The sequence below is a fragment of the Atta colombica genome, unplaced genomic scaffold (genome assembly GCF_001594045.1).
Source record: "Atta colombica isolate Treedump-2 unplaced genomic scaffold, Acol1.0 scaffold238, whole genome shotgun sequence".
Lineage (NCBI taxonomy): Eukaryota > Metazoa > Arthropoda > Insecta > Hymenoptera > Formicidae > Atta > Atta colombica.
The window spans coordinates 99,012-116,968 of NW_017259336.1; the positions used below are offsets into that span (position 1 = coordinate 99,012).

The 17,957-nt window shown below is 31.2% G+C and overlaps 2 protein-coding genes across 2 annotated transcripts in view; one reads left to right on the forward strand and one right to left on the reverse strand.

The window, feature by feature from the left end:
* Window positions 1–451: 451 nt before the first annotated feature.
* Window positions 452–8,618, forward strand: LOC108688717 (G-protein coupled receptor Mth2). The gene is given in 10 exon segments (XM_018195075.1): window positions 452–502; window positions 579–855; window positions 1,897–2,241; window positions 2,780–3,062; window positions 3,225–3,462; window positions 4,035–4,255; window positions 4,332–4,410; window positions 5,886–6,067; window positions 6,836–7,073; window positions 8,279–8,618. Coding segments are annotated over 9 exon segments (2,190 nt in total). The 5' UTR covers window positions 452–502; window positions 579–591.
* A 2,732-nt stretch (window positions 8,619–11,350) lies between these two features.
* Window positions 11,351–17,957, reverse strand: part of LOC108688691 (mitochondrial sodium/hydrogen exchanger 9B2) — a 21,558-nt gene continuing 14,951 nt past the window's right edge. The window contains exons 4-6 of the mRNA XM_018195036.1: window positions 17,505–17,705; window positions 14,496–14,660; window positions 11,351–11,983 (exon numbers count right to left, since the gene is read on the reverse strand). Of these exons, the coding sequence (XP_018050525.1) occupies window positions 11,456–11,983; window positions 14,496–14,660; window positions 17,505–17,705 (894 nt within the window). The 3' untranslated portion in view covers window positions 11,351–11,455. The remainder of the gene's footprint in view (window positions 11,984–14,495; window positions 14,661–17,504; window positions 17,706–17,957) is intronic.

Consider the following 17,957-nt stretch of genomic DNA (forward strand, 5'->3'; position numbering starts at 1 on the left):
AATTTTTATTGACATAAAGGTATAAATTATTATTTCAATAATCAAGGCCTTTATGTCAATAAAAATATACATGAATTAATTACGTATGTTAGTGATAGCCCGTAATACAGATTTTAATTGAATCAACAGCATTTTTTTCTCAGTGTAGCAGATTGTTTCAAATTAATACGATTTTAAAATTACGTATTTTGAAAAATCACATGATGATATGCTCTTTTTTCTTTTATTCCTATTATTCAATTCTTAAAAATTCGATAATATCATATAATGGCTGAAATTATTTGTAATATTATGTGATTTTTCAAATTAAACATCATTTTAAAAAAATCACGTATTGAAACAATCGATTTGAAACAATCCGTTGTGTGATTTATATATTTTAATTATATGATTTCATCATGTAACGTTATGACATAATTTTTTTCAGCAGGGATACATCGACAGATGATCCAGAAAATTAGGAATAATAGAGAGCTAGAGATTGTTTACATTGGACAAACGAGTAATTCTATTTTTACGTCATTATGTCCATGATAAGGATTATTTACATTTGATAAACGAGTAATTATATTTTTAAGCCACACTGTGATCATGATAAGGTTTGTTTTGGCCGGTCTGGTGTTATTCTCGACAAAAATATTGTCGAAGTCACATCTGTCAAAATGTTGCCCGCCAGGAGAGATCTTTTCAGGACATTCCACCATAGAGTGCGTTTCAGTATCGAGGAACGCGACGGAACTCTATATTCAACATTGGAACACCACTACGGAGTTCCAAGGAATTCCTCAATGTAAAGAACCTAAAGATCTTATGACAACGCCACTTGACTATCTTGATTCCGACAATTTCTTAGAGGTAAATTGTAATGATTAAATTGGTCTTCTTAAGTATCTTCAACTGATTGTTGAGATTGCGATATTTTGAAGAGGTAAAAGTCAAGCTAGTTTATGAAGAAGTATAAAGAGAAACATAAAAATTGATGATAAAAAAATTAAATGAAAAATACAATCTTTTTCAATAAAGTGATACTTTTGTTTTTAATTTTATCTTGATTTTCTTCATTTTAAATTATTAAGATAAATGATACCATGTAGCTTAAAGTAGAAGTCAAATGTTTTTAAAGAAATTAAAAGAAAAATGCCTTTCTTAGAGAAATTAATTAACTAAAGAGAAATGTATCATAAAAAACTTCATCACGATACATATATCACGTTATAATCCGCAAACTTTTGTCACCTTTGAGTATATAAATAAATTTGAGTAATAAAAAAATTTATCTTCGCGCGAATAATATATAATATATAATATATAATAGACCAGAAAATACAAATTTTACAATTAAAAGTAGTACTTTTATCTTTACCTTACTTTACCTTAATTATGTAAATTAACGTTAATTCTTAATATGCTAATTAATTCTCTTTGTTTTGCTAATTCTCAACATTTTGATCATCAACCACTCCCTCAAGTTACTAGGCAAATTAATTATTAGGTTATTAAGTATATTAACCGCTCCTTTTATATATATGGATGCGTCGCACTGTTCATTAAGCATTTACAAATGTTACGAAAACTGACAAAGAGTAAATAAATAAAAACACACTTGCAAAAAAATATTTCAGTTTTTCAAAAATAGAAAAAATTTAAATGATAAAAAAATCTCATTTTTACGTTTAGCTTTTGATAGAGAAATGGCTAAATGCACTTCACATATCCATTTACATCGTTAAAAAGAAATAACATACTTTTGTTCTTTTGATGATATTTTTATAGTAGCTAATCGTCGCGTGACAATCAAAATATACTATCCCAATTATATAATCGATTATGTGAAACGGCAAGTTTAAATATAAAAACGAAAGATCCTTGTTTATTAATTTGATAAACTGTTTGTAGGTACCGGCTTGCCTCGAAATACTTCAAACAACTGGAGAGAGTAACGTAATAGTCGTTCATTGTCGATCGTACAAAGATCGATCGATAAAAGCGATTAACGCATCCTTTCCGCAACTCACATATATCAGAAAATGTTGCCCTCGCGATACAGTATTCGACAGTCGCACGAAAGCTTGCGTGCCGCAGTTAAGCGAATTAGACAGCCTTGTAACGTTTTTGTTGAATGAATCGGCTAACGCAGATCTTGTAATAATAGCTACCGAAGGTCCACCTACATGCAAAGGCCCTATCGTCGACTATGAGATTGACAAAAACGATGTCTTTATGCAGAACAATACATATTCAGTAAGTAAGGGAAACTTAAACCTTATTATAAGATATAAAAGATACTATTCTGAATATATATAAAAAATATTTTAAATATTTTTTTGACATTTTTTAAATTTTATATCTTTTTTATCAGAATTATGCATTACTTTATGTAAGTCAGTAAGAATAAGATAAATTTTCGATTTTAGGAAGTTGATATAATGTATTTATATAAATACATTTTCTATTGTATTAAAGCATAATTCACTGAAAATTAATTAATTGTTTTCTTCATACATTCGAAATTAATCAATTGAGATGAAATATTAACAGCTTTTGAAAAAGCATTCTAAAATATATATTTTTCAATTTGTGTATGTGCTGAAGGACATTTAATAAATAAATTCTCGACAAATATTACAAATCTTATGTAATAGACATTATCTTTTTTAGAATGAAAATTTTCTAAACGTCTCATGTATTCTGTACATACAATATTTTATAGAAGCAATTATCTTCTGAGTGTGTCAGTGTGAATTAATACAACATTATCGTAAATCAAATAATTCGATAGGTGATGGTTCCAGCGTTCATGAATATTGTCAAAGAGGAACTATTGGTTACTGAGGGTAATGCTTGCCTCGAGATGACGTCGGATTCTGATCGAACATTGATAGCGCGCGTCTGCAGAAATCCGGAATTTTGCCGTAGGAACGCTTGCATTAGAAAGTGCTGCGCCGAAAATGAGTTCTTTTACGCCCAGGGATGCAATAAACTCGCTGTACCCGACGAACCGATAGAGTTTCACGAGGCCCTCGCAAATCAAACGAAATCGTCTGCTTTCGACACGACCAAAGGTTTTTCCAATAATATTTAAATGTTCTTATTACCCTCTTAGAAAGAAATTGGACTATTTATTTAAAGTTTATTGATAATGAATAACAATTATGCAACAAGTTGTCGACGAGAATCCTATATACATGGAGAAACGGAGTTAACAGTTCTCTCTGATTGTTTAGACTATGGAATCTTGATTGGGAAGCCATGTAAATACGGCATGTATCCCATGGATCCAAGGGACGAAGAATGGGGGAATGTCTTTCTGACATCAGAAGGACATGTTTTTATCAAAAATTATGCCGAGTATGACCAAGACAAATACTGCATGGACATTTTTTACAACAAATCAGAGTCTGATCACAACTTTCATTTGTTCATATGTTTTGACAAACCGGAGACAAATAAGATTTCAGTAAGGTATACATTATTTTTATTTTTTTCAATTGTAAAATGAGTATTTGATAACTGTATAGTAACCACACTCGTGTATTTTTATTAGCATTTAATCAGCTTTATTTTTATCTTGATAGATGTGACTGAACAAAGAGATTGCATTGAGTGTGAATATATTGCCGAAACGCTTTGTAGTATCGGGAAAGTTGTTTTAGAAAAGTATAGAGTTCGTATTGAGTTTCTAGAAATTAAAGTAACGAATGCATCGCATTAGATTCGACGCTGCTGATGCATTTCTATGCATTCAGGCTTTCTCTCCCACCGCAAATTCTGTCAAATTTGGTGAAACTCGGCAGACTTGATTTGTTTAAACTTCGCAAAGTCAAACAAATGTAGCGTACCAACGTTCTGCACAATAGATAATGCCCTGTATTCGAGAACTATAAACGTTTTAGTTGTATACGTGACGCAAAGAGAAACGTTAATCAATGTCTACGAAATTGATAAATAATGTTGAAAATAATGTTGGACAATTCAATACGCTTCAAATAAATACGTGTCAAATACGAAACGTGAAATGTATTTCTCGCTAATAGATACCAAATGAACACCGTCCTGGAAGTCATCAGCTGCGCCTTCCTGCTAATAACCTTGCTGGTGTACGTGTGCCTGCCGAGTCTGCAGAATCTTCATGGTAAAACGCTGATGTGCCATGTGAGCAGCCTCCTCCTGGCCTTCACCTGTTTGCCCATCATCACTTGGATCATGCCTAGTGACGTAATTGAAGAACAATTTATGACAACATGTAAAACTTTAGGTTTGTACGCTGATATTCTAGGAAATATTCATGTATAAATGACGTTAATGAAACGAAAAAAACAATGTTTTTCCAGCTTATACCACGCTTTTTTCTTTTCTATCGGCGTTTTCCTGGCTTAACGTCATGTGCTTCGACATATGGTGGACATTTGGGTAAGTCATTCGACGCCATCATGTGACTGGGTCAAATAAGACAATCGAAGATAAAATTGGGTAAAGACAAAGTCATAACTTCTTGACAGAAAATCAATAATCATTTCTCTTTGATGACTGATTAATGAATTAGTCGGTCTCTTTTAATAATTTTATGAAGTTTGTCATCGCACAAAATTGTTTACCCGATAGTTTCTTCGATGTTATCTCAATTGCTTCATTGATCTTTCATAGAATGTCTTGCCGTTCTCATTAATTTCCATTGTGGGCGCATCTATATATGTCTCTTCATGAATTCATTGTGTTCTACGTATGTCGGTGCTTCAACAAATATACACTGCCAAACATTAAACACTGAAATGACTCAACGCGTTTAATATAGCGCAATACTTCATGCAGGAAAGTATTTAGTTCACGAAAAGTTAGGGAATTTGTAACTTCCAGAAAAAGAAATTAAGAATTTTTTAATGTATTTTTAATTTACGTTTTTTTTAGCAAATCAGTATTGTAATTAAAAATCAGACGTGATGTCTCGAGAACATAAATCTCGTTGAAAATAAAATTTTGCGAATTTTTATGGAAAAAAGAAATAATTTCTAGATATAGATTGTGCTCTATCAAAGAGCGACGATCGGGATATATCTTGTCGTTTTTATGCGGTTACGAACGTTTGTGTGTTTAAGACGCTATTCTAGCTGGGAGATTTGTAAATATACGGAGAAAATAGATTCCTATACGTCGCGGTGACGATGCCGGTACAGCTTAATGTTAGCTGGCTGGCGCACGCTCTCTCGATTGGGAATTCCACGAGACTGGTTCTTATTTTTTCACGATGTTCATTCCCCGTGAATCGAAAAGTAAATCATGTGATATTCATGCGGCATTCACGGAATTTTATGACTGAGTCCCAATCGACTTCCTCAAATTAAAATCGACTTCGTCATAACGAAGCAGATTGCCTCAATCTTTTTTGACGTGACATTTAAGAATCAGTCGCACGCTTGATCATCAATTCTAGTTTTCCTCATCGTCTGATTAATATTAAAAGCGTTATTTTCAGAAACACACTTGTTAATAAATATTAGAGTTTTGTAGATTAACATATTTTACATTGCTATCAATAGTATACGTTATTTCTTAATTTTTTATCTTAATATCTCTCTAAATCTGAATCAGTGGATAGTCACATTACCCAGTGGCATAGTTGGCACTGATAATTAGTGAAGTTCAACTAAAAAGGGAAGAATGTTTGAGCATTATATAACTAAAATTGATATCTGCACGTTAATTTCAATTTTTCGATACCATATGCATTGAATTTAAGCACTAAAACAAGGTTAGTTAAATCACATAATAAAGATTAGTTAGGGATCTCACTTTAATTTACTGATTACCAGTGGCACTGATGTCAGTGATTATCCACTGATTCAGATTTAGAGAATACATAGTATAATAATAGTTTATTTTCCCCGCAGAGTTTTGCGCGGAAGTACCATTACAAAGGCGCGCGAGCATAGGAAAAGATTTCTATTATACTGCGTATATGCATGGGGTCTCTCCTTGCTAGTGTCAATCCTCGCTATCGTTGCTGACAGCACGGAAATCCTGCCAGACTATCTGCAACCCAATATTGGTAATAAGGGCTGTTGGTTTACACGTGAGTCATTTACAATCGATAATTCTTGTCTGAGATGATGTAACGCAAATTTGTCAATGCTAATTATGAACTTCTTGGAAAGATTACTGACTTTTCGTAACAAAAGCTTTTTATATAATGTTGGTTATTTCTTCTAGCATTTTCTTGCTAATTTATACATTGGAAATAGAATATATATACATTGGGAATGAAGTTGGGAATTTTCGTGCAAGACGAATTGCAGTTAGAAAATTCATTTAGCATTCAAAGTTGAACGTATCGGGGAGAAGGCAAACGTAAAGTTTTCTTTCTATCGTCGTGTCGCCATTATCCGATAATTAAAAACTTTCTCGAGCAATCGTATTGATCGTGCTAGAACAAATTTAGGCATCATTGATCCTGTATATAAAATGTAATTAAATTAACTGCTTGCGTAATAAGTGTCATTTATATTGCAACGTAATAAATATCATTTATAAAGCAACTATATTTAATTAAGTAATTAAGAAAAATTCTCAATAGTCTTTACGATTTAAAACGAAGGTAAAGTTGCCGTAACAGATTATTACCGAATTATATTTTTTTAATTCACGTCTCTTATTTGTAGATAGAATAAATCTAATTTGTTTATTAGTAAAAATATTAATAAAACGAAATCATTAAATGATACAAACAAGAGGAAAAAGTATTTTCATATTTACGTTACAATGAATTATTTTCATATTGTGCGAAAAATTTTAAATATTTTACTCTAATGATTTTTAAAAATATTTTAATTTAACAAAACAGAAAACCGAAATTCGTACGGTGAATTAACTTTCTTCATCGGACCGATGATGATTCTGTTGCTATCTAACGTAGTATTTTTCATTCTCACGTCGATACATTGCAATAAGGTAAAAGCAGAGATAAAAAGGGTAACTACGAACCCCACAGATCCTAGAAGTAAACGATTTCGTTCCGACAAGAAGAGGTAAGTGTTCGCCAGCTTAGCAGGAATGATTTTCTTTTCATTTTCCGAAGCAATGTAAACACTAAAGATACTTTAGCAATAAATTAATGATTAGTGCACATAAATTTTGAGCACGCGCGTCATTTCGGAACTTTTAGTGTCGGTTTTATCATTTTGATTAAAGTGTTCTTCGAAGTTGTGTAGCGCAGCCTACACAAAAATACGAGAATTATTGCTCTCTATTTAAAACTACAAAACTAGAAATACAGTAATAAAATCGTGTGTGTTCAGAAGCACGTTTTAGACGCTATTAACTTTGGTTATGAGTAATCAGTTAGTCGGCTACACTTTTTTTAAAAATAATCATTAGAGTTCATTTTAGAGCTATAAATAGAAGCTGTTAATTTTCAATGAATGAAAAACATTTGATAAATAATTTTTTTGTATAATAAAAAGGCAAATTAGAGTAATAATAAAATGGTGCAATAATCGGTGTACTATAAATTAATTAACAATGTAAAATATATTTCAATATATTTATTATAAGACGATCGAATGTGTTTTGGCTTACCTAAAGCCATCTTTAAAGTAAGTAATCCTTAGTTAGCATGTTCTCGATATTCGCAGAAACAAATTCTCAATATGCAATATAGATAAAGGTGTGAATAAATCGTAAGGGTCATTTTAATTTTTATGATTAAGAAGCACAACTAGTTGACGTTCGCATTTTTGAGTGGCTATATTCATTGTATATCAAGAATTTATTGTGGATACCAAGAATATTAATTAGAGAGATCAATTTCTAGTAAGCAAGAAACATTTTGAAACATTTCAGCAACATTATAGCAACATTGTAACATTGCTACAATGTTGCTGAAATGTTCTAATATATTTCTTGCTTACTGAGTTATTAATATATCGTTAATGATGATTGGCATAAAATAGGTCAAAATATCCAATCGTCTTGTAATGGATATAAATATATTTTACGTTGTTAATTTATAGTGCATCAATTGTACCGTCCTGTTAATTTTTTACTCTCATTTGTCTTGAATTTTTGTTAACGTTTGAATTTTAAGAATCCTAATTAAATATTACTTTTCATTATTAAATTTTTTTTATAGTAAGAAATTGCAAATATAGTTAAGATAAAATTTTAAATTGTTATTTTACGAGTTTGATATTGACTTATATTTTTTATATTTTTATATATTATTTATTTTAGTAAAATTTTATTTCACAAAAAAGTTATATTTATATTAGTTATTATTTTCCGATAGATTTATCATGAACATCAAATTATTTATCGTCATGGGAATGTCCTGGATTTGCGAAGTGATGTCATTCTTCCTGGTAAAATATTTAGATTACGAACATTGGCACCATGTGTTGTTCTACACCAGCGATGTCTTTAATTGTCTCCAAGGTCTACTGATCTTTATTCTCTTCGTTTTGAAGAATCGCGTATATCAAGCACTTCGTAGGCGATTGGGATTTGACATCAAGAAGAAAAAAACAAATCCAGCGAATAATGCATCTGCTTTACACGATCCTTATAAAGTCAGGAAAAGCGTAAGTGACAGCACATTAACGACATTCACGATTAGTTCGACACCATAAGGTAATAACTGAGACTAGTAGTAGACTGATAATTTACATAATTTATGTCTTTCTTTTTATCATATAATATTCTTATGTTCTTGAGTCATGCTCTGTCCAATTTGTGATTATCTTAAATACGTACTTTTGTCAGTTAAAATAAGTAAAAATTTTCTTTCAATCAATATTTTATTAAGTGGAGTATAAATTCAAATTAATTATAGCGCATTTTAAATTATATGTAATTATACATAATAACGACAACTTTTATTTCTAATTTTCGAATGAATTATATTTGAAATAAGGTTAATTTACTGTTCTATAATTTTATTATTTTCTTAATAGCAGGAGGATTAGTAATTGACAGGAGAAATAATTATGTTTGATTTGACGCGATCTGGCGCCACGCAAATACTTACACAGTATAGACCTTCAAGGGACATTCTAGAGACTAGAGAATGTTCTACGTCTTAAAACGTCTCTTGGATAAAGTGTGCTGTGTGAGTAATGGCATGAATAGAGCTTGATGTAGGATACGATTGTACAAAGTTTCCTTTTGTATTGGCCTATATTTTGATAATGGACTTATTCATAACTGCTATTCTTGACTCTTAGAAATGTCTGCTAAGAAGTTCTGAAAATGGCACAAAATTCTATATGTATATCACGAGCATTACTTTCCAAGTTAGATTTACAATTATAGAAGTTACATAAAAAAATTCATCAAGAATACCAAAGATTATCTTTAATCACTATAAATTACGATATTTTTGCATGTTACGGCATAAAATACGGCGTATAATGCATAAGTTAAGTGATTACGATAAAGTTATAATAAATAAAATTAAAAATATGTATATAAAATGTTATTATTAAAACATTAAATAATTTCTGATTTTTGCGCTTGTATATTTTTATTAAGAAAATATTTTGATTAGAGAAATCAATCTTACTTCAGGCATTTTAATCCTGCATCTGTTCGCGTTTGTTTAATCTAAAAATGTTTATTTTTCTTATGTAAAAGAATTTTTTTTATTTCTTAAATCCTTTTTAATCATATTGATCGAAACAATGTAATCGTATAATAAATTTGAATAGACCAGCAGAGTTAAGAGATATTTAAGAACAAGCTGCTTGTTTTAAATCTGATAAGATCAAATAATATTATATAATAATATAGCAAAAAGATTGTTTAAACTATCTCTCACAAGGCATGTTCAATATTTTCCTGATCGTATAAGTATTAGAATGTTTTTTTTTACTCTATGTGTACTGTTATAACAATTAATTAGTTTCTTCGATAAAAATCGACAGGAATAGAAATATTAGAAAGTTCATAGATAGCAAAAACTGCTTTTATTTTAAATGTATATTCAAATAGAGTTTATCGGTAAAATTATGATATCTTGCAACAATATATTTGTTTATACCATGTATTTAGGATACATTCAGATATATTCATTGTATTCTTAGAATGCGTCCAATTTATTATCAAACTGAATTTCCTGAAGAAGTTTGACACCTGTGGAGAAATTCAACTCGAAATTCTTTACGTTCGGCTCGAACATTAGCTCGATAATGTGAACTTTTCTTTCTTGCGTTACCGTCTTAATGTTAAAATCATACTTTCATGTCATTACAAAACTTGAACCGACTTTTCTTTTTTTATTGAAAAAAACTTCTTATAAAAAAACAAAGATATTACGTGGGATAATCTTGTACCCAGCGATTCTAATGCCAGATTCGTACTCTCGCGCATTCACATCTTTCTGATATAAACGCACATTTAAAATCTGTTATAATACGATCAGCACCTATATAAATCAATCACTCATAGAGCTTCCAAAATCACTTAGGATTATATTAATAACGGCAAACTAGCGCAAAGTCGCATTTCGCATACATATTTATTACAAAAATGTCTTCACATATTTCATGGTAACCTATCATTCAATGAATGATATTTTTTTCAATTATAGATTCAATTAGAATTAGCATAAATTACCCGTAAAAATTAATGAATTAATTAACCAGTGAATCAGTAAAATTGCTATGTGTGTTATTGGTAAAACTATCACTAGCGCGTAAATATATCTCCTCACAGTCTCTTTCTTTTTACAAATATTATAATGTCAATATCAGTAATGAATTCATTAAAACAATGTAAGTGTAATAAAAGTTCTCGCTAATAAATTCTTGTGCTTAAAATACAGTGAGGAAAGAAATACGTGAACATTATTATAATTATGATCATAATAATGTACAGGATATATAATTATAATTAAAATAAATATAATTATAAATTTACCAACAAATTGCGCGCGCGCATAATATAATTAAATTCCAAAATCACAACATGAAGTTCTCAATTTATAACATTACTTACGGATTCCCCAAATCCTAAGATCATAAAATTTCTAAATAAACGCAATCTCTTAATTTTGCATTATAAATATGCAAAATGTAACCAATTATTGATCGTTGTTTTATTTCATGCGAAGAATTTTTGCATGGATTAGAATTATCGCTTAAGTTCAATCGCTTCATCATTGAAGTATAACGATACTGATCTAACGTCAGATTGAATAAAATCTTCTCTTCACGTATAACTCAAAATAAAAGTTTGAGAAATGATATCGCTATAATATCATTATGAGTACTTCATTTTCGGCTATGAGCTAGATATAAATCAGCTGACATTAAACCATGATTAATATCTCATCAGTGATCATAAGTCCTTTGACCGTTAAGTCGTGCCTCGTGTAATTAAAATAAAGGCATGTTCAGGCACTCCGGGCGCCGGAGAATAAGGATGAACTTCTATTAGCTTGGCTTTGAATGCAAATTAAATACGATTGTCAGGGCTTCCTCTCGTTCGCGGTTTCCTCCAGATCCGGATCCTCATTGATGATTGAAATGTCGCGAATCGATGGTCTGCGCGTTTTCCAAGCTTCCGGTGGGCTGACCGGCACAGTGGTCTTCGTCAGTAGCTTTGGTCCCAAGATTGTTATCATAATGGCTCCCGCAGGCGCGGTCAAAAGTACCGAGAGTATGCACGTCATCAGTACGATCTCGGCGTATTCGACTTGCTCATGATCGTTCTTGTCGACTTCGTCGAGAGTAACGGGTGCCAAAGCGGCCTGCACGGTCGCCTTAGACATCAAAGCCAAAGCAATGAACACTTTCTCCTTGAGATTCAGTTTGGAACCTATCCCTAGCAACACCGTTATTCCAATACGAATAACAATACCGGTAAGTAAACAGCCTAGTACAAGGTAGACGGTTTTTCCTTCGAGCTCACTAATCTTGATTTGTGTGCCGGTTAAACCAAACAAGATCGATTCGAATATTATCCAGAAGATCTCGAAAGACGTAGCCACCGGATTCTGTAAAAAAAAAGAAAAAAAGAAAAATACACGCTCACGATCACATAAATTTAAATTTATGAACGTACATTTTTCATTTAAAATTTATATTGGTCTGAATTTCGTTTGTTAAAATTTTCTATGAATGAAGCAATTATTTTATTTATTTCTATTTTCCTTATAAATCTCGAAAACGAGTGATATTCAACGAATGAAAACAAAGAGCAATGATAGCAACAATTTAATTCGGTTTACCGAGATATGCGCAACTAGATGTTAAAATGCCGCGAATACAATGACATTTTCCACAAATTTTCCTCTAAAGAAGAGTCGATTCGGTATTCGGTGATGATATCTCGCATCGCATTGTTCATGGCGCTCGATATCGATATGGAAATCTTCCAACGTTGCATGGAAATGCGGAATATCCAGAGTTCACGCGGTATGCAAGCTCGTATTTACCGCTATTGTTTACATGCGCTTGTGGTGCGTAGGAAATCTCATCGATATTGATTTATTTAATTTAATTCTATGCAATTTCCAGATAATGCATGTAACATGCTTTGCAAATACAAGAACATTATAGGTAACACGTATGCTTTTCACAGCTTTTCTTCTATTAATATTAAAAACCATAATAAAGATAAACCATATTTATTTATTATTTCTTTAAAAACTAATAATAATTCATAATTAAATTTCATAAGAAAGTATCACATTTAATTTTACAAGGTGACAAAAAACTAGTCATAAAGTTTTGTTTGTTTATCAAATCATTATCCACGTCATCATTTTGACGTAAAAATGATAACAAATAAAGTTAGCTAATTGCTATCTGAATAGTAATTAGCGTATTTATATAAAAACATATTTATATTAATACGTATTTATATAAAAAAAACAAACTTTGGAGAGTTAGTTAAATCTTATTAAATATCAAAAGACTGCACCAAAAGATTTTTAGTTAGTTGGTGAACTGAAGACCGCTCTATTGCCTGGGAAAATTTATCCGTGAAAAGATACACGGCTATCGTAGATGCGTTTTTTATCAAAGTTAAAAGTGACCATTTTGAACATTAATTATTATTTTTAATATTTAATAAAATAAAATTAACACTATACAGTTAATTTTGTAAATATACGTTTACAAATTACTAATAATTTGATAAACGTAAAACTTTGCGACTAAATTTTTTGTTATCCTGTATGTATTAAAATTAAATAATTTCATACAGACAATTATGTTTAATTAAATTTAATCGAATGAACCTTGTGAAAAAGTGATAAAATTATATTTAATTATATTTGATTTTATGTAATTACATCTAATTACATATAATATTCAAAAAGAAAAATGTTTTACCGGGAATGAATTATTTCATTATTTGAGACAAAAGGGCGTTTTACTGTCATCGCCTTGTCGCGCAATTGTTCCGTAATAATTAATCTAGCCGGGATAAATTATGCCGGCATGCGACATACGACGTGCATATCATACGGCGGTAATATCGACAGATGCTGGTTACAGTCACGTCACGAAACGCGTGCAAAAGAACGTGTCGCCGCCATTGCATCGCCATGGACAGCGTGGAATGCGACGCGATGCGGAAAGCGGAAATAGGAACGAGCCAGTTGACTCCCAATCCGCATCCAGCCGAATAGTGACGATACATCGGTCTGAATATTTCACGAGATTCAACTTATTGGATTAGGAGAGTGAAACTCTGCGATGTATTTCCCTTTCGTCGCTGATACGTTCCTTTTCTCTCAAGTTAAATATTTAATATCTCTCGCAGACTGGAATTGCGCAATTGCGATTCAAAATATTTTTAAATGTGTCATTTTTATCCATTAAATCGTCGAAATTTGTCTGGGTTTATAAAAATATATAATTCAGAAATTTAAGGATATATGTGTTACAACTCAAAGCATTACTAAAAATATAACAACTTCACATAGATTGTTCTATTATTACATCTGAATGCTGTTTGAGAACAGTTTTCTTGTTTAAAAATTATTTAATTTTTTGCTTGCCTTAATTTTTACGTAAAATCGTAATACTTATTTGTAATACTTATTTGTAATACAAATTTAATGAGAAAGCATTATGATTTAAATTAAATTTTTTATATACTCTAATAAAATTGAAAATAAAATTAATAACTATTCATACAAAAATTAATTTGGATTTACTTAATCATTAAAAAATTATTTACTTAAAACTCCAGCGAAATATAGTAATTAAGCTACATAAGCTATTAAAAATCAAATTTGTTGTTTTTTGAAGTTAATTTCAGGATGTTTTTACGATAAAATTTTTTAATAACTAATATTTTACAACCAAAGCATTCTTTAGATTGTATCACTACTGTGGCTATTTAAAAATGTATTAACGTGTTCTACGAGAGTTGGAACTACTATTTAATGTATTTGCGTGGAATTCGCTGGAGAATTTCTTATCAACAACTTATTCATCAGATTAGTAAACTCCTGTATAAGTTTTATGACTTATACATTATAAATTTGTACTTACATCGTCCATGTCCCAACCATCTTGTCGCCAAAAGTAGCAGCTGACGAAAGCTGCAGCCACGACCGCAAGCGGCCCGGCACCACTGAGCTCGATTGCTTCACTGCCGAAAACCGCTAGCAGGCCACCCCCGAGTAACATCAGCACTCTTAGAGGCACTATGAAGGGCTACAACATTAGCACATAAATGAAGCGTTAGGACCTAATAGAAAGCGCCGCGTCACGATTATGAAGTGATTTATCGATTTCATTACAAAAGATAAATTTCGAAATATGGGCTCCTTCATGTACATCCTTCGTATATGTACACGCTTGATATAAATGATGTAATTAGGCGGCAGCATTAAAGACATATAAGCTTGTGATGTGCTTTGACTGTTCAAACAACAATTATATCACTCATTGCTTTGTAAAAAAAACACTCATTAAAATAAATATTAGGTGTGGGAAAAAGTTCATGGCGTTTTTCCCGTTAGATGGCATTAAAAAAACGCCACGAACTTATTCCCACACCTAATATAATGAAAACTGAAAATTAAAAAAATTAATTTCGATTATTTTGTAATATTCTCAGAATGCCAAGCTATGGAAATGTTTGGCCTAAAGTAATATATAAATTTAGAAAGCAACTAATGTAATTAGTAATAATTAGTAATGTATATAAATAGCATTTGTGAATAAAGAGGAAATTTTTACAAAAATACATTTTATTGATCTGATGCACATTGTAACAGGTTAAGTATATCAGATAAATCAGGTTACAGCGAGTCTGTAAGAATACTGCAACCACCGCCGCAATGCAACAGCGCTAATCCTCATATGAACGATATTTTAAATACGATGAGGTGGTGCAGTAACCGAGTCGACTTCTTCGCCAAATCTGCGCACCAATATTTAATTTACCCAAACCAACGTTCCAAAATCTTCCAAGTCTCCGGGTAAATTCAATTGAATTTCAAATCTTTTACGAATGAAACACTAGTGTCACTGGAAGATCGTTTGTGTAGCGATTCTTGTTCTTGAGTAAGAATATATTTATCGTTGGAAAATAATTAATACCGTTAAAAAAATATAACGCTACTTTCAAAAAGTAAAAATATGTCGTTATTTCAGATACATAGTTATTTTCTAGTTGAGAGCTAAGTCTAACTTTGAGCACTTACTTATAATCTACCTTATTGAGGACGGCTTTTGCGCAAGGCTAATTATAAACTGTCTCTCGATTTTTACATTAAATATTAAGTATTTCCCGACTGAACAGAAGTTTTAAATAATTTCGAGATTTATAAAAGTAAATACGTAACACGAAAAAGAATTTAAAAAAAAAATGAAAATAATTAAAAAACCGAAGAAGTATCCTATTCTTATTAGAGATAACATATTAGAGATAGTATAGATCTATGAGATAAATAAAAAATAATGATATGAACACCTAGAAAATATTATTTATTTTATTAATAAAGATTGCCCTATTTCTCTAATACAAATTCTATTATTGAAATAGAGTCATACATGTTAGAACAATGTAATAACTGTTATAGTGCAATGTGTCATACCATTCTTTTAGCAGATTCTATAATTATCTATAATTATATTATATAATTATAATATCTTTTATAATTGTCTAAGATATTGGAAAAGAAAATCTATTTCTTACTCTGATCTTCTAAAACTACAAATAATCAGGCGATTGTATTAGCTAGGAAAAATGTTGAAGCTTAGGATAATAGAGCACGATTTTGGAAAATAAAAGCAAATTTCATCCTTCAATATTATTTATATGAGCAATTGAAAGATGTTCTACTAAAAGAATAGTACAAGATTCAAGCAATGTATAATTCCATTTCAACAATGATAGAATGGGTATTAAAATCAAACAATTTTATCAATTTCTCATTATAAGTAAATAATGTATTAAATATTAAGAAAACCATAAATAGTGTATGTCTCAGATATTAATATTATTTTGTCTATCCTTTGTTTGTAGGATGCTTTGAAAAATCGCTAATAATTTTGAGGCTAATTAAACGTATTTGAGATGCCGTGTGAGAATTGAATAAGGAAATGTAAACGTTTTTCCTAACAAAAGATATTCGGCGGTTTGCGGATGCAGGAATCTCTGGTACACGATCTCCAGTATACAATTCATACAGTGTTTACAGGATTTTCATGGCCAGATGATAACTGTATAAGTGGATTTATCCGGCAATAGTAGATTTATTCGGATTTCCACTCATGTACTCTATCCCCGCGAGTGCTTTCGCGGTATGCAGCGAAATCTAGTGCGAGGGAGATTCATCGCTCGGTACGATGTGGGGTGAACGACTCCCTACTGGCTGACCCTATTTCCGCCGCAACCCTTCATTCTTATATCTCGCCCTGGAACAGTCAATTTGTGATCTCGCGCAATCAGACACGACTCATGAGATTATATAACGTAAAGTAACGCTAATTTTACGAACCATTTCTGTGGTATGACAATTAATAGGACGCTTCGATTTTCGAAAAGTTATTATAAAGTTATAGAGTTAATTATTAATAAAGTTATTAACAATATTATTATCTTTTTAAATAATATTCCCTGTATCCTTCGCATGTGTACTTTAAGAATCGAACAGTGGAAAAATTTCGAGAGTAGTAAAAAATATATACATCGTTGTGTTACACATATATTGTAAACTTTAGTTCGTTTCCTCTAGAAGGCACGTTTTTCGCGTTTACCGCGACTGACATAACTTGTGAATGGTGGCTATAAGGTTGCAATTTAATGAGAATGTTCAAAACGCATCTGCGGCATCGTGCAGAAACTCCACGACTCTCCGCATCGTGCGATACCTCTTCGGTGTCCGATACGCCCGAGAATAATTTTTTTTCCTCTTTCTCTCCTGTAAAGTTCTTGTTCGTGCGTCCCGACATGCCCGCGTTTGAATGGTCACAGAAACGTGGCTTTACAAAATCGTAATTCTCACGATCAATGCAGTTTGCAGCGGTAGCTGTAAAGAAAGTACTTACATCGCCCTTTTCTGGCACGTATTTGGCCAACCAGCCCCACATGACACCGAATCCCAGACCGCCGATAATCGAGATGGGCCCCTGAAGGATTTGGTACCACAACGCATCGTGAGAAAACATGACGCTCTTCACGATACTGAAAACAGCGACGGATACTGCATCATCGATTCCTGATATCGCGATGATCAGAGTCGGAATACCCTAGAAATTCATCGCAAGCTCGTTAAGAAAATTATAGTCAGTACATCAAAATCCTAATACATATTTCTTTGAATAGTACTAAGTAAACATTTACTTATAGTAAATAAATATTTACTTAATAAAAAATAATAGAAATCATGTTAATAATTTCAAATAAATATAAGTTTAATAAATATTTATTTAGAACTATTAAAATAAATATTTATTAAATTTTTACTACACCTAATATATGTTTTATATATATATATATAT